We start from the raw sequence: 25,189 nt of genomic DNA, 5'->3' as shown, positions 1-25,189 counted from the left end.
GATTTCAGCAAACTCTTGCCTGACTAGCCCTTGTACAAGCACTTGTTAGGTGACTAATGTAAGTCTGTGAGGGGCTGTTTAGGTGTTCTAATGGCAATTTTTTGGGTTCCTAAATAATGTATCACTTTAACAGCCCTGTGTGACCATTTACCCAAAGGGGTGACAGAAGAAGATGTTCCATAGTAAGTCAGTTTACATACCTTATCACCTCTCTCCACTCCTTTATCAGGAAACAACTAAACAAAGTAAAAACTCTGTTAATTACTTTATTCATGCAAATACTGTGCAAGGACTCCTATTAGTGGCAGTGATAAAATAATTTAAAATGCCTCGATACACTCCTATTACACTTTTCTTTGCATTTTAAACAATGGCAATTTAATAATTGAAAATCATTAGCTTTGTTTTCCGCAATACCTACAAAACGGTGTAGTAATTCTATTACAGGTAGACACGGGTGCATTTTATTAGGGCAAGGGCACACCGGGTTGATCATTCGCTTTACTCTTTGTTTTGTACAGAGGCAGAGGAAACTGGATCAGCTGTCAAGTGCTCCTTCATGTAGCCCCGTTGATAGGCACAGGCAGCATCGGCCTGTGTGGAGCATGTGAATGAAATCTGCCCTGTAGCAGAGCATTTTTAACAATGCAAAGAAAATGAGTTATAATTAGTTACAGAAGCATTTTGGCGACACATGAATAATGTCAGGTTGCACCTAAGGTCAATACCAAGAACAGGCAACCCCTGCCTTGCTTTATTTACTTGCCTAAAATACCAACAAATGTAAATGTTGCATTGTAAATGGACACTTTCATTTTGCTACATGCACTGATGAATACACCAAGGGAAGAGGGCTTCAGAGACACTGTCTTTCCCAATACCTAGGCAAGTGGCACACACTGCCTGTTCTCTGCTGGTGAAGAAAATACTTTTCCACTGCATTCCGCAAGCACCTGTCAGTGCACACTTGAATTTTGGTGCATAAAGATGAAAGTATGAATTTTTACACCAAAATATACTGTGTGTGTTTCCGGATAGGCAGCTGCTGCATCTTTCAGTGCATAAAGAACAGAGGATGGAAGGCAGGGATAAACTACACAGCCTGAGACCAGCTATGTCAACAATTACAGGTAAGATAGCTGTATGGCGCTGCTTGAGAAATTCCCTGGGCCAACACATTTTTTTTTCCTGAAGAGAAGTGCTGGCCTGGGGAATAGAGAGACTGAATTCACTGGGGTGTGTACGTGTTCCAGTGAATTCAGATTTTTTTCATCCTTTAAGGTAATAAATACAACTCATTTTGAACAGTTTCTGTAAAACATACAGCATGCATTGTTTAATAAATAAAATTGTGAACAAGTACTTTATATACCTTTTCAATGCAGTCATCAAAGAAGGCCAGGCTGGTGTCCTTATCGCTGACAAAGCTGCATTCTTCAATGAAGCGGATGAAGATCTGGGTTTTTGTCAGTGAAGTGTAGAATTTCATGTGTGCACGATCCCTACTTTTTAAAAACCCTGTAATATTGGAAATTAATCTGATATTATTGCATTTCCTAAATAAAACGCCGTTTTCAGTTAAATGCATTTTTAAGGAAAACCTCAGCTGTGCCTAAACAACCCACAAAACTGTATGGGCATTCCAGTAGTACAATATAACAGGCTCAGCATGAGCTTGATTTGATTTAGAAAAGGCAACTGAAGGATATTTTCATCAGGGATGCACAGAATCCAGGATTCGGTTCAGGATTTGGCCTTTTTCAGAAGGGTTTCGGATTCGCCCCAATCCTTCCGCCCTGCCGAACCCTAATTTGCATATGCAAATAAGGGACAGGAAGGGAAATCACGTGACTTTTTGTCACAAAAAAGGGAAGTAAAAAATGTGCATATGCAAATTAGGATTTGGATTCGGTTCGGTATTCGGCCAAATCTTTTGTGAAGGATTCGGGGGTTTGGCCGAATCCAAAATAGTGGATTCGGTGCATCCCTAATTTTCATATACTTATTTATTATTGCTTGGATCATCAAAGCAAATGATAAATGAGTAAGAGGCGATATAGTCTTATTCCTACCCTCCATCCCCCCATATAATACGCCTCCTCAGCTCTTCAGAGACTGAGAGAACTGAAAGGAAGGAGATCTTCTGTAGGGCTCCCTATTTCTCATTACACAGAAAAACCACCAGCACGAGTCTCACACTGAACACAAGCTTGTTTAGTTCACATGTTAAAGCAATTACTAGTGATGTGGCACTATATCATACTTGTTTTGGCTACAGATAATTAACTATAGGTTAATTTTAACAAAAAGTATACCAAAATATGCTTTTCATGCCACGTTTCTTACCTTGACGGTCAAACAGCGAATCTGCAGCAGTAGCTTTGTTGGATGGTGCTTGAGTAATGGGTTTCAAGTAGGTCCTGTAACCTTTGACTATGGATGCCATGAACCGTAGAAATGCCTCTTGAATTTCCATCTCCAACTCTGTTGCTTTCTTTTGCCATGAGAAGTCTGCCTCAATTGGGGTCATCAGCACTGCCGATTCTTCTTGGGTCTTTTGGTGAACTGGAGATGTATAGTGTACAGGTTAATTGGAATGCTGACTTGGTTAATTACTCAAACTAACTGATATTTTGCACAGAATGCAGACCATTTAGGGTCTAAGCTCTAAAATCTCTAAACATTTGGCCACACACACAGATTGGCTTCTTGGAGCTACAGGCAGGATCATTGAGTTAAGTTCAGACCAACTAACAGCTCCATGCTTGCACTTAATTGGGACATTCGATGATGATCTGCCAAACTAACTAGTCAAATATCTAAGCTCAGACCAGAAAAACTTCAAAATAGGATAGGGACCTCTGCCACTGATTTATAAAAAAAAAAAACCTCAGCAGGTATGAGATGGTGGATTTACAGATTCGGCTTCTTGCTGCATCGGGCTGTAATAGAAATTAAATTATTTTTTTAAAAAAAAAAAATGGAAAATTTGAGTTTTGCCCTAAAAAACCCAACTAGAGTTTAGTAAATAACCCCCGCAAGACCTACACGCCACATAGCACTCATCAAAAAAGTAACTAGCAAAGTTAAATCTGTAGCATTTGCAGTCATGTACTTCACAGCTGGTGTTGTAGATTTTAAAATCAACTGCAGGTAAGCAGATAATAGTATATTATACTCAGCTATATTTGGCTTACAAAACATACCTGAAGAGAGCCGGAGGTAAAGTTTTTTTAAGACACCAATAAGATTTTTCACTGGTTTCTTAGGAAGCTGTTTCCAGCTTAAATTCCTCTTGTCTTCAGACCTGTATGATAAGCAATAAAATCATTTAGGTTATTTAGCCAGCTTTTCCAAAAAGCAGAAAGAATTATGAATACAATATTGAAGTCTATACGGTTAACTTATTAACAGGGACAACAAATCTGAATTTTAAGAAATCAGTCAGCAAAGGGTATTTAATAGCATGTTGTTTGTAAGGAAACTCTGCTTGGTTGCATCTACATTACCTTTGTATACTTATTTTCTTAACCACACAGATTTGGTTGGTGCTCAGGTAAAATCTATAATAATCCATTTGCCAAGGTTCAGGCTCCCAGGTCACATGATGTACTAAAAGCCATACATATTTATTTCCATTATGTAGAAAAAGACAACTGGTGGCATTTCTAATCACCCGTGGTCTATATTTTATACATGAATTGTAAAGTGTTTTGGTTCTGTTGTGCCTAAAATATTGTTAACTGAATGGAATCTCCACCACTCCGGACCCAGGGCAGTTAGAAATGTAGAGCAAAACATGGAAACATATATGATGGAGAGGAGAGTGCAGAGTAGCAATATGAAGATAGTATGGCACAACAGCAAAAAGTAGGGGTAGAAAGTGGGATCAGATTACACCAATAAAGTAGTGAGCCAGAGAAAATAGGAGAAAAGAAGCAAACAAGGGAAGGAATATTATTGCAGTGCACTAAAAGGTTTAGAAGAGAAGTGAAGATTAGAAGAGGATGAGGGAGAGAAGAGTAATGTTAATTTAAAAAAGGATAAAAAGAAGATTAAAGCAAAATAGAAAGAACAGAAAGGAAGACAAGTGAAGGAGACCTACACTAAAACTAGTACTGCACTGCTACAGTGAGTGACCACATTGCTACAACTTGTAGTAAGTTTTTCTGCAAACACAGCCTACACCAAACCGGACTAAGTTTTCAAGTTAAAATTCAGTTTTCTGAACACATTAATAGTTAAGCTACATGCCAAGAACACAGACATGGAAAGGTGAATGGATTTTAGATTTAAAATTAGCCTTCATATTTATTTAACACATAAATTAATGTAAATATAGAATTATTCTGCCAATATCTGTTTTATAATAACAAAACTATTTTCAAGTCAAACATTGACTTTTCTTTTGAAAAAAAGAGAAATGTCATAATTACCATTTCGAAAAAAAATAGATAAAAAAAAAGACGAAAACCTGCCAGCCTTTTAAATGATATTATCTATAAAAAAATCTTCAAAAGTGCCTGGTAGTCTACTCATAACAGTAAGAACACTTGGCCACATTTTTCAACGTTTTGCAGCAGTAGCTTTGTTGGACGTTTTGTTTCTTTTCCATAGGGCAGCAAAGAGCTAGAAAATGGTTTAGTTCTGTTCTAAAGCCGGCCTAATGTTTCCAACGTAATTTCAATAATTTAGATATGCACCGTAAGGACTAAATTCTAAATTCATATTTCAGATGAACACTCAAATTGTGTGCAAACCAAGCTGACTTGTTTATTTCACACAATTTGTGCAATAGAATTCTGAACCACAGGGAACACACTACAACATACATAATTATTCTGTATATTTAGGCATTAAGTGAATAATGGAGTTGTTTAGAAGCTGTGTAGAAAGCAGTGAGCGTGTACCAGATTACATAGCAATGATCATCTGCACTTTTTTCCGGAAATAATACCATAAATGCGAATTAATATTGACAGACGACTACAATATTTGATGTTTTCAGTGCTTACGTGTAAACCATGCTTGTGTCCAAGTCGATGCAAACAACATCCTGAGGTGGATCATGCAAATCAAAGTATCGTGAATCCACGCCCACAATAAAGGGAATAGGTGCACTAAGTACATCCGAAAGAGACAACGGGCACAGGGGGACGTATGGGCACTGCCACTGAAAAGGGAAAATCATCTAGACAGCAAAAAAAAGAAGAAGAACAACATATAAGTGATAAAAAGTACCATACTGGGAAGGATTTTGCGTAACAAACACAAAATATATATATACACAGTATTACAATTGTGAGCACTGATATTTAGTGATGTAATCCAAAGACCATAAAATTAAAAACCCCAATTAAAAAGGGTGCAAAACTTACAGCTACTACAGCCTCAGCGATTCCAGTCAAAACCGCTGGCCTGAGCGAGTGAAGGAGAATCTTGCATTCCAGCAGAACGAAGAGCAGCAAAGAACAACAGTTTTCTGGTCCAAGATTCATAAGCAGGGTACTAAAATTTGCTCCACTGCACAAGGGATGGAGAGAATGTATTATTTTGCAAAACAACACACAATGGAGCGATTGCTGTATAAAACTGGGTAAGATCTACAAAACAGGGAGTTGTGTCCACAATGAAACTACCTATTAAAGCGATTTTTCACTATCCAAACAGTTTCAGTTCAGCTTATTTCAGATTGTTTACCAGAAATAAAGGCTTTTTTCAGTTGCTTTCCATTTTTAGTTTTCTACCTTTTTTTCCCTAATCTAAGTTTAAAGTGGCTTTCAGTCTAAATGGTTAAAATTTTGCAACATTTAGTTGATACATTTCTCAGCAGTATCTTTGGAATATTAATAGAAATAATGACTTTTTACAATGACTTTCTATTTTCTATGTGTGACCGTTTTTCTAATATTGAAGTGTAAAGTGTCATTTTTTACCTTCTGAAGCAACTGACCCTGTAAACTGTTCTAAATGGATACATTTAGTTGATACATTTCTTATCCTTGTCCCTGCTGAATCTCTGGGTTTCATTACAGGCAGCTGTTAGAATTGATACAGTAGTTGTTAATACTCCAAATATGCTGCTGAGAAATGTATCAACTAAATGTTGCAAAATTGTAACAGTTTAGCGTCTGTACCTGAATTACTGAGCTGCCAGACTGAGATACTAGAGACACGAACATTCAACTTTTAAATTAGAGTTTGGAAAAACAGTAAAAAATAAATAATGTAAAGTAATTAAAAAAAATCTTTATTTCTGGGGAACAATGTAAAAACAACTGATTTGAAACTGATTTGTTTTGAAGGTGAACAACCCCTTTATTGAAATCAAAGGATTCAGCTCAGCAGGGACAAAGATAAGAAATGTATCAATTCATTTATCAATTTAGAACTGTTACAGAGTCTGTGACTCCCCCCATTGCCAGAGCTGCTTTAGAAAGTGAAAAGGTGAAAAATGAAAATTTACACTTCAAAAATAGAAAAATGCTCACACGTAGAAAATAGAAAGTCATTTCCAGTGAACTATCTGAAACCAACTGAACTGAAATAAGTGTTGGAAGGTGAACGAACCCTTTAAATATGCTTATTAATGCACATTACATATACCAGCTGTTGCACTCAAGAGAATAAATCCTTATGCCGTAAAAGATAAACCTGTTGAACTGTGGAGCCAACGGTAGTTTCTGCCAATACTCAACACAAGTAAACACTGGATGAATGGTAAATGTGGCAGAAGGTATGGGTAGCAACAGCCCCTGTGCCACATCAGCCTAGGACTGTAGGAAATGGTAGGTTCAGCTACCTTAGGGCAAGGCCAGACGTGGCGTTTTTGAGGCGTTTTTACGTTGCGTTTTTTAAAAATGAACAGCCGGGCGTAAATACGCATAAACTGCACTACCACTGAAACTAATGGAAAATGCACTATTGCAATTCACACAGGGCGCCAGTATTGGTGTTTTTTAGCAGAAACACCAATACGTCAAGAAACTACCAAATCAATAGACTCTACGGGATCTGCACTTTTGAAACCACACTGTACATAAATATGCAGCGTATTTTAAATATGACGTCCAAATTCAATGAGAACAATGAGAAGTGCATGTTGGGAAAATAATCGCATGTGCTGAAAAACGCATGTTGACGGTCGCGTGTGGTTTCAGTAGCGTATTTACGTCTGGCTGTTCTTTTTTAAAAACGCAACGTAAAAACCCTGCAAAAATGCCACGTCTGGCCTTACCCTAAGGCAATGGGCACACAGACTGAAGGCTCTGGCTGTTGTCAGCCTGCGTATTTTTCCATGTTGAGAGAAGCAGGTCTGTTCAGTGCCCCTGCTCCATTGATTGGTGTCTGGTCAGTCTGTGTGCGGTCACACACAGTGGAGCTGAAGTTGAGGTCAGCCCGGAGACGCCTCCTTTCTCGTATGTAGGCTGACCTCAACTTCATCTCCGCTGTGTGTGCGAGCACACAGACTGACCGGACACAAATCAATGGAGCAGGGGCACTGAGCAGATCTGCTTCTCTCAGCCTGCAAAAATTTACGCAGGCCGACAACAGCCGGAGCCTTCAGCCTGTGTGCCTATAGCCGTAGGTCCAAAATGCCTGGCTTATTCCTGTATCAGGCACTACTACTTTGTTGTGCTGGCAGTAATTTTGCTGTGTTGGAGGCATAAGATGGGCTTTAGCATGCTTGCACTTTCTTTTGTGTCAAAAAACTTTTCACAAAATAATGTAAATAAGGAAAGAACAGATTACAGCTCTGTGAGGCCAACATTACCTAAGAGGCAAAGGTGTTGCTACAGGCTGAGACAGAATTAAGGCATCATGAGCAGAAAGCTGTAAAACAAAGAGAAAAAGGACAGAATTATATATGGAGGCAAACATATTTCTCTTGTACATTTAACCTTACTAAATAGTACAGTATACAGGTATGGAATGTGCTTTCTAGAATGTTTGCGGAATGGGGTTCTGAAATAATTAATTTAGCACACCCCACCTAAAATCTAATGCAAAGTTTGTAAATATTTAATAAAACTATGTTGTCACTTACATGCATTTATTCAGTTAGTAAACATTAAACGAACATTTAAACATTTTTAAATTTGTTAAAGAGAAAAGTACTCTGTGGAGAAAAGCATTTGCGGAATGTATTCGATGAATAATGGATATGCAGTGTTGTTCAGTGCCTCATAAATAAAGTTATAAAGTACATACATCAGACAGTATTGGGCCAATGCTAGACAGTATAGTCTTTCATCATTGGTTTTGTGCTGAACATACTTTTTGCCTATGCTTTTTGATATTTCCTGCACTAAACAGGACAAAAAAGAAACAAGTCACACTCTACTTCCTAAACCCAATGAGCAAAGTCAAACAATCCAACAGCCCACTGAGAGGCCTCTGTATAATGAGCAGCTCTTTATCTTAAAAGAGAATAGGCTGTAGCTGGGTGAGTAGAAGGTGTTTCATTTCTAAATTTTGCCCTGTTTACAGCAAGAAATTAAAAAAACAATACAAAGATATTTCCAAATTAGAACAGTAGGCAAAAAAGATGTTCAACAGTACTGAAAATGGGGTATACTGGCCCTTAAGCTGTGGAATAAAATGGTGCACTAAATAAAGAATAAAATAGTTCACCAGCAACTGCAGACTAGTTCAGTCATACAAATTAATAAAAAACTAAAATTACTCTGAGCACTTTCAGGAATTTATGCTCACACTAATGGGCAGATTTAGCAAAGGTCGAATTTCGAATTGATCTGAATTTTTTTAATAAATTCGAATGTACTCAACTCAACTCGAAATGGTAGGTTATTTATGAAAAAGTTTGAATTAAAATTTGATTAAATGGGAACGATTTCGTATTGGAATCGAATATGAATGAAACTTGAATCATATTTTCCTCTGAAAAAAAAAAAGTTGAATGTCAGGAAGGCTATTGACATATTCAAATGTATCAACAGACCTCTGCCACTGACATTCAGAAGGTTTACGGAGACATGAATGGTTTCCATGGTCGAAGTGCGATAAATCATATATTCAAATTCAAAATTCGAATGTGTGAATTTTGTAAGGATGCACCGAATCCAGGATTCGGTTTGGGATTTGGCCAGGATTCAGCCTTTTTCAGCAGGATTCGGCCGAATCCTTCTGTCCGGCCGAACCTGAATACTAATTTGCATATGCAAATTAGGGACGGAGAGGGAAATCGAGTGACATTTTGTCACAAAACAAGGAAGTAAAAAATGTTTCCACTTCCCACCCCTAATTTGCATATGTAAATTAGGATTCGGTGTGGTATTCGGCCGAATCCTAAATAGTGGATTCAGTGCATCCCAAAAATTTGAATTTACTATTAGACCCTTAATAAATCTGCCCCTAAATATTATAAAAGCAATTAGTAAATATGTGCCACTTGAACTCCTCTTCTCAGTGACCGACCAGAAGATGGTGCATTTCTAAAAAAAGCACCCAGCAGGGCAAAATGTTACCTTGCTTGCTTGCCAAATACTGTCCTGCAAACACGGAAGTATTTAGAGTTTACATTGGTGTGGTTTGGGATTGAGGCCTCTGAAGGGGTCCTAGAATTTTAAAAAAAGATTTAATTCTCCATTTTTTTTTTTTTTTTTTTACATTTTTAATCAGAAATGCTTTCCTGTTGTTTTTGGATTTCAAACCTATTTACACCAACACATACATGTCACCTATAAATGAAAAAAAAAATTAAAATGGCTAAGCACTGTAGCAGTTAAGCACCCATGTATGAAATGATCCCCACTATAATCTAAATTACCTGAACAAGGATTCTTGGTCTCTGTGGTGATGGGAAGGGTACATTGTGCATAAAGTGCGATATGTGTCTGTAAATAGAAACATTTTGCTATTTACCTTAGAAGATACAGTAATAACAAAAAATATGTTTCAAGTACAACTAGCACAGGGTGTTTATTGCCAAAGCGCTGTAATGAAGGCGTATGTGCCGTGCAATAATATTTATGATTACAATATAAACCAGGAAACCACAAGTGCCGAGAACTGTATAGGTACATACTGTCAACAACTGATATGCGAGTGGCACAAGCCACAGAACTATGAGGAATTCAGTGAAATAAAAACATGTTTGGAAAGTTTACACAGATACAGCTGTAGGCCATGTGGTTTTATATGGTCACGTAACTTGATTTACATAAAACAGGTATAATCACAATTACTGTGATTAATATGATTTTGCACATATTTGATAGATAAAAATCTTGATCTGAATCAAGACCCCAAAAAATCGTATTTCATGAATTTTTTTTTGAGAGAGACAGAGAGATAGTGAATATAATGGGACAAAGCATTTGAATTATTCACATTTTTAGCTGCATATTTTAGAAACGTCACATTCCTGGAAGGTTTCTTCACATTCCAAGAAACAGCTTACACAGCCTGTAACTACTAAAGTCAGGGGTAAGTCTGGATGATCCACATTCTATTGCTAATTCAGATGCTGTCCTGCAGGCTAAGTAATATGTGACAACAAAATATTATATTATCAAAAGTTTTCTGCTACAGTTTTGACTGTTGTAAACATGCTATTCCCATATATTATTCACCTTTCTCAGCAAAATTGTATGCTTTTTAGGTCCTCATCATCTCCATCAGAATCAGGTCAAACACATAAGCTAAACAAAGCAGTCTATGCATGAAAAGAAAGCAATCTAGAGAAGGGCCTGTTCACATCTGTAAAAGAACTGATGTACCTTTGTTGATATATAGCAGCCCGATGACATGAACATAAAGCACAGAAAAAATAATTTAGTGTGTGTTATGAAAAAAAACCATATGTACACTTATAAAGACTGAAGTATTGTGCCAATCAGTGCATTAGTATAAACTAATTAGTGAATGAGATAACAGCATTAAACTCACTTTTCAATTGGAAGGGTATGAGGGCCGGACACAGAGAGCTTGTAGATGAACATAAGGAACTTGCGGAAGGTCTCAAAGAAAGGCCAGTGCGAAAGCAAACATATGCACTTCTTGGAGGTGATAGTTTTGGAGGTGACCACTTTCTTCTCCACAGCTGTAATCAGCCCTAACTGAATCATCTGCTTTTCAGACAACATTTCACGTGGGTAAGCCTCATAGAACTGAATAGCAGCACCATAAACCTAGCATAAGAGAAGATAGACAGTTATCAGAAAACCAATTATTTAAAGGAAAAACAGCCAAATTATTAATCTGAAATTTTAACCTATATATTTTTCCAATATATGTGAGCTTTTTTGTTCTTATTGTAGTAGTTTGTGTGTTTTTAATTGTAGTTGAGAGGTGAAAAAAAAGCTTTGCCAGATAAACTACAGGTGTTTCAAATGAAAACATCAAGCTTGATAGAAATTAGGTTATTAGTATCTAAAACTTCTTTTTTGTGGTTGTGGTTTGGTAGCCCCTATGTGGACTGGCATCTTTTAGGATTCTCTGTTTGACAGTCCACCTGCTTTTTATGCAACCAAAACTTGCCTCCAACCCAAGAATTAAAAAAAAAGCACCTGCTTTGAGGCCACTGGGAGCAACATCCAAGGGGTTGATGAGCAACATGCTGGTTGGGGGATGAGTGTACAAGGGAGTACAAGTGTAAGCGTGCTTACAATACCTTTAAAGGTGGCCATAGATGCAAAGGTCCGCTCGTTTGGCGATGTTGCCAAACAAGCGGATCTTTCACCGATATGCCATTAACAGGCATGGCTATATCGGGGGTAATCTGATTGTTCGGCCGTATGGCCGAACGATCAGATTACGATGTGCCATGGGCTCCGGCGGGATCGGTCGGGTCAAAATCAAACTTGACCGATCGACCAAACGGCCGATCTCCGCCGGACGAAAGATGTCGGCACATGCAACACACGATCCGAAAATTGGATCTGTGTGTCTATGGCCACCTTAAGTTCTAGGAAATGTGGTGCATACTTGCTTGAATACCTGAATTACGGAGGCAATTCATTTGTTGATCACAACATTGAAAGTTATATTCTCATTTGACTCTGACAAGAATTAGTTGCATTAATTAATTTCAGGAAATAATGATAATGTTAATTAAGAGAAGTACCTTCTCAGCTGTAGAACCTGTCAGTACAAAAGTTGAGAAAACAGGCAGAGGATGTCGGATTTGAGGGTCCCAGCATTCAACAGTGGCTCCCATGGGAAGGCAAAAGAGTGGCACAGACTCTGGTAGAGGAAATGACTCATAATCCTCCTCTGGATATCTGAAAATCAAACCTGACAAGAAAAACCAGAAGACAGCCTCTTTATAACATGTGTAATGTTCTGTTTACAGGAGACTCATATATTAGTAGCTAATTTTCAATTCATATCAAAGTCAGGTTGTAAATGGGACAAGAACTGGAATTTCCAAACTTGTTAATAATTACAGCAATGTACTATAATGCAAACATTCTAAGGGCTGTTTAACTGGTCTGCTTCAAACTGAACCAGACTCCTCAATTATTATACTGCTGGGCCTTGGGCAGACGGAACTCAAAAGCATGTGCCTATACCAGCACATCCCCAATCACCAAGTGCACTCCCCCTTATGTGAGCGAATTGTGCATCGAGACTGGGGGACATGCCGAAACTAGTAAACACCATAGTTTTTTCCCGCTTGTAACCCCTCAATGAAGCAGTTAAGTAGTGCAAATATACTTTAAGTTCCTCGTGCATTCTTTAGAGTGATGGCACACAGGGAAATGTTTTACCTGCGGGAAACTAACCATGAGCCCTACATTTCCTGGAAAAAACCTTAGCATTGGTATCAGAGTGAATGTCAGGCAGTAAAATATATGAATAACTTAACCACAAGAAATTGGCTTCTCTTGTATTCTCCAGGGGTTACACAATTGATATGTTTTAGAAGATCTGTTGTCCATTCTCTTAAAGGAGAACTAAAGCTTAGCTAAAGAAGTAGGCTAGAAATGTATATTATGTTTTGGGCTTCTCTACCAGCCCAAGGAAACCACAGCCCTTTAGCAGGGAAGATCTGTGCCGCTGAAGATGCCCCAGTAGACCCCCATCTTCTTTTCTGCTGATTCCCTGCACATGCTCTGTGCTGCTGTCACTTAGGAACCAACTCACAATATACAGTATACATCGAATATAAATGTCACAATATAAGTCTAATTAGTAATTCATACAGATAATTACTTCATGGCAGCCCAGAAACCAGTGCAACAAGCATCAGAGTTGAATAATCAGCCCTGTAGCATCAGTTTACATTACAGACAAGCTTAAACTTTAGGCTGGTGCAATAACTTCAGTATATAAAATATGGCATTTTTAGCCATATTCATTTTTAAGGTTTAGTTCTCCTTTAAAGGGGTTGTACACCTTTAAATTCACTTTTAATAAGATGCAGTAATGGATAAAGGAGAATATTTTCAATTGGTTTTAATTTTTTATTGTTTGTAGTTTGAGTTTTTAGCTTTTTGTTCAGCAGCTCTCAATTTGTCAATTTCAGCAATCTGGTTGCTAGGGTCCAAATTACCCTAGCAAACCATGCACTGATTTCTATAAGAGACACAAATATGAATAGGGGGCTGACTAGAAAGAGGAATAATAATAAAAAGTAGTAAAACCAATACATTTGTAGCCTTACAGAGCATTTGTTTGTTTTTGTTTTTTAAAAGAAAAAATACCATTCTATAAAATACTAAAGGGTATATTTATCAAAGAGTGAAGTTAGAAATCGTCCCAGTCCTCTAGAGTAAAATTCCACCACTCTCCATTTATTTATATGGGATTTTTAAAAGAGTATTTATCAATGGGTGAAAGTTTATCCTTTGATAAATATGCCTTTCAAAGTCCCATATAAATAAATAGAGTGGCAAATTTCACTCTAGAGGCCGATCTCTAACTTCACTCTTTGATAAATATACCCCTAAAGTTTAACTTAAAGATTATGCAAGGTGTGTGTATGTGTAAACTCAACCAGGGCAGGGATTGATCAATATGTTATTGTAACAAAGCATAATAATAATAATAATACACTGATGTGAAGCATCAGTTCATGCCTTGGGGTGCTCTCTACTGAAGAAATGTGGTTTATTCATCTCAAGAAGTCAGGAAAAGTAGGGCTTATATCATGGCTGATCTGCATGCAGCAGGCAACATATATTACTAAATGGTCGACAGCAGCAGTATAGGGCTCATCGTGTCTGCCATTATAATATATGAAGCAGCATACTATCAATTTAAAGTTGACTGCCATAGCTCATTTACTTACTTTCCTGAGGATTACTGCTAACTAAATACACATCAGTCAAAATTGTGGACCAGCAGAGGAGACCCGTCATATTTTTTTTTTAAGGGGAAAAAAAACACTAGAAGAAAAAACAGCTTATAGGGAGTCAACAATAATATCAAATGTAATTTAAAGTAACTTCCCAATATACATAAATTACAAATGTGCAATAGTTTTAAAGTTTGTTGTAAAATAATACAGCATATATCAGTTTCCTTCCTGTGACCATATTCTGTTATATTGTTTGAGGAGTCAGAGCCAGAAGTGCAGAGAATGTTGCAGAAAGATTTTGCTTAAGAGCAACTACATTTGCAAATAACTTTTGAAACAATGTAATGAATGTATACTGGAGCGTCACTTAATGTCACACAAGGAAATGTATTGCCTGTGGTAAATCTGCTAAACCGCAGGTGTCAATTCTCCTCAAAATACCTTATCCTTGCTTAAAGCGATACTGACACATTTCTATAAAAATCATAGGAAAGTGTCCGTAACAAGGAGGTGCTGCAAGCCGAATATTTTCTCTAAAAGACCCCCCAAAAAAGCTGCCCCCTGCCCTGTGAATCTTTGTGAAGCCGACCCTGCAACACTACTAATGGTTCTTCTACGGTTGTTTCAGTAACGCTGGGCTAGGGGCGGAGTGATTCTTCCATAGGTTGAAGTAATTAGCCTATGGAAGAATCAGCCCGCCCCCCAACATCACTAAAACAACACAGAAGATCCATTAGAAGTCAGAGGGTTGGCTTAATGAAGGTTCACGGGGCCAGGGTGCGGCTTTGGGGGGGGCTTTGAGAGGAAAATATTCGGCTTGTAGCACCTTCTTGATACTGACACTTTCCTATAATTTTTTTCATGGGAAAATGCCTTTTGTATTTTCTCGCAATTAAGAGGAATTGGTTTAATGCGTTTTTCTTGCCGCAATCTGAAGCATAAGTAAGGGGAAGGCATTTTGAATAGAACCTCTAAAGAGTAAATAAGATATATAAGAAAATGCAGTGTTAAATGAAAGGGATGATGATTTTAAACAACGGGAGTCTCAGTCTGTCCAAGTTTCCTAATCTCCCTGAAAAACAAGCTTTACTTTTACAAGAACAGGTCGAGCAACAACTGCAAAAATGTAAAATAATGTATAAAACAAAAATGCGAATTGCCTGTTGATGCATCACACTGTTGTCAAAGAGTGACACGCATAACTTGCAAATTCATGCCCTATCAGCCAACAATTTGGTCCTACCAATTATATAGTGAATAAAGTAAACCCCTATTGTAAAATATAAGGATATTATAAGTCACCGATGAGTTCCATGACCATATAAAATACAGGTCATGGAACTCCGAGGTTACTTCTAATATCCTCATATTTTACAAAGGGGGGTACTTTATTTATTATAATACACAAGTTTTAGTGAGTCGTGATAAAAATGACCACTACTCACCGTTTATAAGGATATAATTTACAGGATATTCATGGCTTTTGTGTATTATATAGTGAATAAAGTACCCCCTCTTGTAAAATATAAGGATATTATAAGTTACCGAGGAGTCTCGACCATATAAAAACACGAGGTAACTTCTAATATCCTCATATTTTGCAACTGGGGGTACTTTATTTATTATAATACACAAATTTCAGTGAGTCATGTGACAGAAATTACATCAGAACTCACAGTTTATAACTGATGACATCAGAACTCACCATTGATAAAGATATAATTTACAAGATATTCATGGCTTTTGTGTATTATATATATTATAACATAACAAATAATGTTACGAAAAGCACCTTCACATCTGCCTGGCCAAGATCTTATTTCCAAACGAAAAGTATTAATATGACGATGGACCTTCCTTCGCTGCTGTAAGAGTCACAACTAGATATTGGAACATTGTTGGATACATTTGCTTCCAATCAGCCACAAGAGTATTAGTGAGGTTGGGCACAGAGGTCTGGCTCATATTCAGTATTCCATTTCTTCACACAGTTGTTGAGTTGAGAATCAAGGCTCTGTGCAGACCAGTAAAGCCCTTCCACACCCACACATGGGTTCTTTTAGGCCATATAGCATATTTTAACTACATGACATGACACACACCATTTCTGACTATCCTATCAAGGTACAGTTAGAAAATAAAAAGGCAAAAAATTCTGACCCACAGAAACTATACTATAATTTGAATGGCATATTTAAACTAATTCATGTGCAATTAACACAAAAATTAAGGCCTGTAAAATCTGATTGCCTTTAAACTTTAAAATGTCTTACTGTGAAAAGTATGTAAAGCTTGTGCAATTACAATACAGATATAGGATCCAGAAACCTCTTAATTAGGGAAGGCCATCTCCCATAATCTCCATTTTAAGCAAATAATTCTAATTTTTAAGTATCCTTTCTCTCTGAAAAAATGAAACTGCAGCTTGTACTTGATGCAGACCAAGCTGAATTAATCCATGTTGGTGGTAAAACAATACTATTGGGTTTATGTAATGTGTAAATGCAGAGTTATGGTATGAGATCCTAATTACGGAAAAATCCCTTATCCGAAATACCCCAGGTGCTGAGCATTCTGGATAATAGATCATATGCCTGTATATAAAGTACTTGTGAAAAGATCATATTCTATTTCAGTTTTGGTAGTCTAAAATAATTTTTTTGCGTGACCGAAAAAATTAAAAAGATATAGAACTTTTATACTGCACCAATATTCATTGTTGTTGGAATTCTAGAAGCAACTGCATTTCTGATTCACTTTACCTTGTTCTTTGTAAAATAGTTCTCAAAGCGGCATTTCATTTATTCGTAGAATATTGTCACAAGAGGCAGGCATTTAGGAAAATAACACTGGGGGGTATTTTAATCATGCTGCTAATATTGACAGTACAAACACCAGCTACTCACACCAATTAGAAATGCTGCAGGTTTCTTAAGAAAACTGACTGTTCAACCAAACCCCCACCAATACATAAAATAGCACTTTCCCATCAAAATAGGACAAGTGGAAGGTACATCACAAGACACAGATCTTGCTAAACTTACTAACCAGCTTTATAAGGCATGGAGTTAGATGCAGGGACAGACTTCTTATAACACAGGAAAACATTGGATCCCCACTGAAAGAGAAAAAAAAATAAGATAATTAATGGGAGGGGGGGGGGGAGTGATTTTTTGGATTTTCATGATGATAGTTTAATAAATCATAGCGCCATCACAACTTGCATAGCAGTAAGCTTTCCCAACACATCAATGACAGCCTCAAAAATCTGGGGTTACTTCACTTTCTGGGGCAAATTTACTTATCTTCGAAGTTGCGCCAGCGTTGCCTTTGCCGCACTTTGCCAGGCGTAGATTCGCTAGAGCTGCGCAAATTCACGAAGATCCGAAGTTGCGCACAAGTTATCGATAGTTTGCGAAGTTGTGCTAGCGATGTTACGATCAGAAGTTCGAAGTTATGCGAACGATCGGAAATTTGCATACGGCGTGCAGTTAAAGTACAATGGCCGTATATGCAGCAGAAAACACATTACACTACACAAGGCCAGGGAACCTTAATAAATGTATTCTAATGCCCACAGTATAGTTTAGGTGTCATGTTATCAAATGTAGGGGGAAGGAGGGTATCCTAAAAAGAAATTCGCTCTTTTTCAGCCTATCACCCTATAAAAAGTAAAAGACTCCAGCGTTTTTTGGGACTTAGAAAAAATGTAAACTTTTTTTGAACCATCCCTATCTACTCTATTGCACTTCGCCTGTTCTGAGGTGGCGAAGTAAAGTCTGGCGCAAGAGGTAACGTTCATGAAAATCCACAAGTTAGTGAATTAGCGTAGTTAAGTCCCTTCACCATAGCGCAACTTCGCCTGGCTTAAGGGTGCGAAGTAGCGCTAGAGTAGGTACACTTCGCTAGCGAATTTACGCCAGCACCTGTTAGTAAATCGGCAAAGTGGCAAAATGCCGTCACGCTGGCAAATTTTTGCTAGCGTTAGCCACGTCACCCTTTAGTAAATTTGCCCCTATAAGTGAAGTATGGAAAACAGATCAGAAACACTATATGGTTAAAAGTAACAAGACAGCTGTCTGCCATTTCTGCCAAACATAGGGTATTAATATAAATGTGGCCCTTCCTTTGCTGCTATAACGGCCTCTATTCTTTTTGTATGTCTATTTACAATATTTGGAACACTGTTTGTGGAATTTGCTTCTATTCAGCACAATAGCATTAGCGAGGTCGGGTTAACAATCAAGTTTGCAGTAGCGTCACTAGAGGGGGGGCGGGCCCTCGTGCGTGACACGCAGCCAGTCCTTGCCCCCTCCGTACGGCCGCATTTGTCAGTTGCCCGGTAGTTCCGCCACTGCAAGTTTGACTCACATTTAATGTTAAAACTCATCCCACAGGTGTTCAGCTGAGTTGAGGTTAGGGCCAGTCAACTTCCAATCTCAGCAAACCTATTCCTTACAGACAGAGCCCACACAGGGCCGCTATAACATACAATAGAAAAAAGGCCCAAACCATTATTTCTCTTTCACCAAACTTTAGCATCAGCATTATGCATTCAGGCAGACATATCCATGAAACTGCCAGATGGTTAAAATGCCCTATATCACTCAAAAGGAAGTGGTTTCCAGAGTGCTCCAGAGTTCAGTGTTTGGTGACCTTTGGTCCATCTCAGTCAATACTTGCCATTGCACATGGTGATGTTCATAAACCTTAAAAAGCTGCTTTCCCTACGAATAATTTTTGCAATGGTATTGATTGCTTTTTTTTTTGTGAGTTTTTGAGTACATAATTTTTAGATGGAGCGTTTGGATACTTTTAGCCATACGGTGTGATTATGAATTCTAAAATTTTGTTTGTGCACGTTTTCCATGAATAAGTTAGGACTGTATGGCTTATGCCACAGGTTGCATTTAAAAGCCTAACATGATATAAAGCTATAATAGCCAACATTAACAACACACATGTTCCACACAAAATTCAGGTTTGCTCTTCTGCACGCTGGACATCAATGACCTATAGTATTTCAAGGGAAATATCTTTGGGCCTCAAAGCATGAAATATCCAGTTTTAGACTTATTCAATAATAAAGTGATCTGTTTAAAAGGTCAGACTGCAATTCCATTAAACTTAAGCCAACTAAACAGGGTTTATATGTTAAAAGAAATTGTAAATCTACCCAACGTCACAGCCAATTTATGCTTCATGCAAATGTTTTTAATATCTGCAGTAAATAACGATATACAGTGTCACAGAGCCAGGTCCCTTTATTGCTTGTTTCATGGTCTCATTTTTTGGGGTGTTCTCCTATTGCATGTACGAGTGCCCTCAGCCTAATATACAAAGGCTGCCATATTGTCTCCTGTCCTAGTGCCCCTGCAGCTGCCTTGGGCCATGAACATGTGTAGCAGAGTAGAAGTTTAGCTTTTACCATGTAAAATTCAATTGTATGCACGGGCCAGGGCAACTGCAAGGATCAATGTAGTAGGAGGCAAGATGGCAGCAAAGCTCAGGATCTGAGGTTAGCAATTAGAATCACGGGGGGGGGGGCAACAAATTAACATCCCCCAGTGATTAATCCTTTCTTTCTCCTTTAATCCTTATACAGCCGCCATGCAGCCAGCCAACTCACCATTCCACAGTTGAGGTTTTTGTCCACTTTACAGAATGTATGGGGTGGTGTCTCTCCTTTATTACTGATGATTATACAAATGTCAGTTACTGCCAAGGAGTTCTGAGGGCGAACTGGTAGAGATCGGCGATAAGTTAAAAATATCCTCATGGAGGTGCCAGAACTGTTATTGACATTTGCACAGCGTCCATATGGTGTAGCCTGGATAACCTCACAGCCTTTCAACAGGTGCTCTTTCCCTTCATATAACACACTAAAATAAAAGGAATAAGTATTTTAATGCATTTTTAGAAGCAAAATTATATTTCATTGCAGTTGCGTGTACATTTTTTCATATACTATATTGTGCTGTGCTATATTATTCTTTCATGTTGTGGACCCATAACCTACATGAACACGTTTGAAAGCCAAATTATTTTAAAATAGTGATGTCCTAAAAAGAAGTCTATCAAGTCCAGGAGCATACTGAAGGCCACAAAAATATATTGGAGAGCTGCATTCTTATCAGCATGTAAAGGCACTAAATGATCCAGGAAACTACTGAAAGGAATATACTTTGCAAACAAGTGGTGATCAAACTGAGTGGTTACTTTTATCTACTACTTCTTATCTGCCACCTTTTTCTCAGGGTCAAAACCTCTGATACATATACCACAGCAAAATACAAGAAGTTAAGCAAATAGGCAAAAAAAGTGAGTGCTTTTAATCTCAATGGCACAAAACAAACTAGACATATAATATATATTTTTTTAATGTAGTCCTTTGCTAGTTAAGGAACAGAAATAATCAGATAGACAGGTAGAACCACCTTCTGACTTTTGCAAAGCGACAAATTTTACAAAAAGAGACAGCAATTTCCTGCCAGCTATGCTTAGTAAGGTATAGGATCTGTTATCCAGAATGCTCGGGACCTGGGGATTTCCGGATAACATAATTTGGATCTTCATACCTTACCTAGAAAATCATGTAAACATTAAATAAACCCAATAAACTGGTTTTTCTTTCAATAAGGATTAATTATATCTTAGTTTGGATCAAGTACAAGGTCCCGTTTTATTTATAATCCAAAGGTACATTTGGATTATTTGATTATAATGGAGTCTATGGAAGACAGCCTTTCTGTATTTCGGAGCTTTCTGTATAATGGGTGTCTGGATAACGGATCCCACACCTGTATAGGGAAATGGTGAAATAGTTTTATGGCAATTCTCTGTAAAGCTAAAAGGAGGCCGTGCCATAAATATATAATTTCCAGTGATATTTAGGGCCAGGACACACACTGCTATTTCGAGAGATTAGCCGCCAGCGGCAAAATGCTTCTTCTTCAGGCAACTAATCTCCCCAAACTGACTTTGGGGAGATTAGTGGCCCGAAGAAGAACAGGTTGCAAACTATAGTGCCCTAAATCAGGCATTGAATTGTCAATTCAAGAAGTGATTTGCAAAATGATATGTGTGTCTTTATCATAGGGAAAACAGCTTGCGGGGTGAAGCATTTTATAGGCAACAAGATAAAACAAAAAATCTGAATAGTTTTCTATTTCAAACTAAAATCCCTCCCAACACGTGTGTATCATAAACAGCACTTCTCCAGTGGCGTGAATTACAAATGAAGCCCACCCTGGGCCAGTCTATTTCCTCTGTAGGAGGTCTATGGGTAACTTGCATTGCATGCAAAAACTCGGATCACCCATGATTTGTTCTGCGCCAAGGGTAACCCAAGATGGTGAATGGAATGCAGCTGCTAGGCAGTATGGGAGTTTTCATTACTACCATTCATCTAAAAAAAAAAATCTACCCTTAAAAGAGAACTAAGCTCTAAAATGAATACGCAGCTCAGTAAGTGACAGCAGCACAGAGCATGGGCAGTGAATCAGCAGAGAAGAGCTGCATCTTTGGAGACACAGATCTTTATTGCTAAAAGTCTGTGGTTGCCTGATACAGAAGCCTAAAATATAATATAAAACATTTCTAGCCTACTTCTTTAGTTAAGCTATACTTCTCCTTTAAACAGTTGGAATTCTTCACTTTGCCTTGATAAACTTTCATATATCTCTTATCTCATGGACATTTTTTTTTTTGTTTATGCGAACAACCATGTGAAAGATAAAGTCAGCAGACCCAGCTGATACCGATCTACTGGCACATTTCACATATAACATTTATGTAACCCTATTTGGTGCAAAATAATGCAGCTTTTCTTCATTTTAAGGCAAAAATACAAACTATATTTTATTATTACAGTATCTCTTATAACCCTTTTGGCACTAACCATTTTTTATTATCTATACATGCATGAACCAAGCACTTTTCCAACATGATGTGGTCATATGATTTAAGGGCATTTTCTAGCTTACATAAACCAGAAAAAAATTTCTAAATATGCTCACATTTTAGATAACACAACTAAAAGCACTAAGTTCCACCCACAACTGCCCTGGAGCATGTCTGTACCAAATATGCACAGTGTTATAGAGATGGCTTATAAAGACTGCAACTATAATTAGAAAACATTTTAAGGGTAAGGACACACGAGGAGATTCAGGGAGATTTTGTCGCCTGGCTACTAATCGCCTTGTCTTTTGAGCAACTATCTCCCTGAACTGCCTCAGCGTTTTTCCCCATAGGCTACAATGAAAAGTCGCCTGCGCTAATGCACACACGGTGATGCGTTTTCAATAGTTGCCCAAAGTTGCCTCAGTGAGGCAATTTCAGGCAACTATTGAAAACGCATCGCCGTGTGTGCATTAGCGCAGGCAACTTTTCATTGTAGCCTATGGGGAAAAACGCTGAGGCAGTTCAGGGAGATAGTTGCTCAAAAGACAAGGCGATTAGTAGCCAGGCGACAAAATCTCCCTGAATCTCCTCGTGTGTCCTTACCCTAAGAGTTCAAATTACTAATTTCCACAACAGAAACGAGCACACAAAATTGTAAGGCTTTATGAAAAATATTCCATTGCCTACATTTTATAAAGCAGGCAACCTAATCAATTCATAGTATTACACCTTGTTATAATGGAAAAATGTTATGCTGTACAATATCTTCCAAGTAGATTTTTTCTTTTCTGCAACAATTCACATATTAACACAACGGCTAGACATACGAGCACTATAATTCCCACATGCTCTTGGGTACAAAAGCCTAAAATTCCCTGTAACATGGTGGTACCTTGGTTAGACTTTTTTAATTAATTTAATAAAATAAAGACACAAACTTAATCAAGAGAACAGGAAGGCAACTGTGATAAGGGTCTCAAAGATATATAAGAACTTATCAGATTTGTATCAAGAAGAAACTAAGCTGAAATTTGTGTAGAATTACAAGAGTTTTGTATTAGTCAAGTAATATTTATTTATATTTAATGTGGTGGACAGGAAATTGGATTTTGACAAATTTATTTTGAGGCTAAAGTTGGTGGTATGATTGTTTACAATTGCTAGTGCTTCCTCCAGGTCTGAATTAGGGGTAAGTACAGAAGGGTGCGGTGGGTAAACAGATAATTTTTAAAGGAAAACTATACCCCCCAAATAATGTAGGTCTCTATAAAAATATATTGCATAAAACAGTTCATATGCAAAGCCCTGCTTCATGTAAATAAACCATTTTCATAATAATATACTTTTCTAGTAGTATGTGCCATTGGGTAATCATAAATAGAAAAATGCCATTTAAAAAAAAAAAAAAAAAAAAAAAAAAAAAAAGGGGGCTGTCCCCTGGGATCGTACGATTCACTATGCACACAAACATACCTAACAAACTATACTTCTTAGGTCACATGAGCCAATTAACAGACAGTTGTGTCTTTTGCTTCAAAATTTTGTTCCTGTTACAGTTAGATTGGTAGTATTTCTGGTCAGGTGATCTCTGAGGCAGCACACAGACCATCACAAAATGGTGTTTCAAGGCAAGAGATGTAAAAGGACAATATTTACTTAAATATAAATTCCAGTTTGGTAAGATTCTTTAATATGCCAATTAATATGAGATAAACATCAGTTGCTTAAGTATTCATTTTGGGGGATATAGTTTTCCTTTAAGTTATCGGGCCCAAGTGTAGACCCATTATGAAAACAAAAGCCCTGATATAGCAAACATTAGTGGGGAAAGAGGGAGCTCATGCCTCATTCCCCTATGCAATGGCAACAGATATGTTTAATTTGTAATGCAAAACGTTGCTTTATATAGGTCTTATACCCAGTGTAAAACAATTGTAGCCAAAAAATACTGTATGCCCATACTACAAGTCAAAAGTATAAATGTACAAACCTGAGGTATAATCATTGAACCTTCAAGACATAAAATCAGATAGGGTGAAATAATTTCCTGTAGGACTTTACAGCTAATTAAATTAGATGGGACTATATAAATAACATTTATTGGGGTCCTTGTTAGGTTTTAAAATGTTAAATAATAATGTTAAAGTTATATCAAGCACACTTCCAATAGAAAGTTAGAGTGAGGAAACAAATATAGAAAGACAGGAGATGAAGCTATGTGACAATGCCTTCCAACTGATTAGAATAAAGGTCTCCAAGTTTGGGAAAGATTCAGTGGTTAACAGTAGGCTCCATTGATCTGATGGGTCCTCTGTCAATGCCCCTTTTGTCAATTTATTAAAGTGACACACATAATATAGTTACAGTGGTAAAGTGAGCAGTGAAAAACAGCAGGTGAATGAAGGTAGCAGGGGGACACTAATTGGGAAGACTGTTGGCAGGAAACAGCCTATGTCTAGAGAGAACTAACAAAGGAGTAGGCCCCATCTGTCCAAGTTTCAGAAGTTCTGTCCTTGGACAAATGTGTCATCAATGAAGGAGGTGGGAACTTTAAAACAGCATTTTATATTGCTCAGATTCAGCTAATTTTTCAGAATAGACAGACTATTGACTGATCAAGCTGACAGAATGCATCTTTTCCCTGCTGAGCTAAAAAGCGGATGCCTGTTGCTACATGTCTTTAAAATCTACTAGGAAGTAGTTCATCCGAGCTGCACAACACCTCCTTCCTGTATCCTGTGCTGCATTTGGAGTAAATCAGAAGTATGCCCCTATAAACTAAATTAGAGCCCCACATGCCACAAAACAAAACAATACCCCTCAGTCTTTGTAAAGAAAAAGCTGGTGCCCTGTGATAGGGCTGGCCAGATGGCCTTCCAAGGTCTCTTACTTTACCACTTTGCTTAGCAAAGCAGCTTATACACAGAAGTCAGTGAGTCACTCACACTGAAACATAATGGATTATTTTATCCTCCTATATAAAGAAGCCAGAGGAAGAACACTTTTATACTTCAATGC

General features: G+C 37.7%; 1 protein-coding gene across 5 annotated transcripts in view; it reads right to left on the bottom strand.

The window, feature by feature from the left end:
- dennd4c.L (DENN domain containing 4C L homeolog) overlaps positions 1-25,189 on the bottom strand; it is a 73,970-nt gene that overhangs the window by 35,898 nt on the left and 12,883 nt on the right. For all 5 annotated transcript variants that reach the window (XM_018257394.2, XM_018257432.2, XM_018257414.2 and 2 more), the window contains exons 3-14: positions 19,896-20,148; positions 17,315-17,384; positions 12,089-12,258; positions 10,912-11,153; positions 9,791-9,857; positions 7,775-7,833; positions 5,379-5,523; positions 5,016-5,191; positions 3,207-3,307; positions 2,347-2,565; positions 1,373-1,518; positions 201-236 (exon numbers count right to left, since the gene is read on the bottom strand). In XM_018257394.2, coding sequence (XP_018112883.2) covers positions 201-236; positions 1,373-1,518; positions 2,347-2,565; positions 3,207-3,307; positions 5,016-5,191; positions 5,379-5,523; positions 7,775-7,833; positions 9,791-9,857; positions 10,912-11,153; positions 12,089-12,258; positions 17,315-17,384; positions 19,896-20,148 — 1,684 coding nt within the window. The remainder of the gene's footprint in view (positions 1-200; positions 237-1,372; positions 1,519-2,346; positions 2,566-3,206; positions 3,308-5,015; positions 5,192-5,378; positions 5,524-7,774; positions 7,834-9,790; positions 9,858-10,911; positions 11,154-12,088; positions 12,259-17,314; positions 17,385-19,895; positions 20,149-25,189) is intronic.

Source organism: Xenopus laevis, chromosome 1L (genome assembly GCF_017654675.1).
Source record: "Xenopus laevis strain J_2021 chromosome 1L, Xenopus_laevis_v10.1, whole genome shotgun sequence".
Classification (NCBI taxonomy): domain Eukaryota; kingdom Metazoa; phylum Chordata; class Amphibia; order Anura; family Pipidae; genus Xenopus; species Xenopus laevis.
The sequence above is the reverse complement of the archived record's forward strand: the minus strand, read 5'-3'. Positions and strand labels throughout refer to the sequence as shown.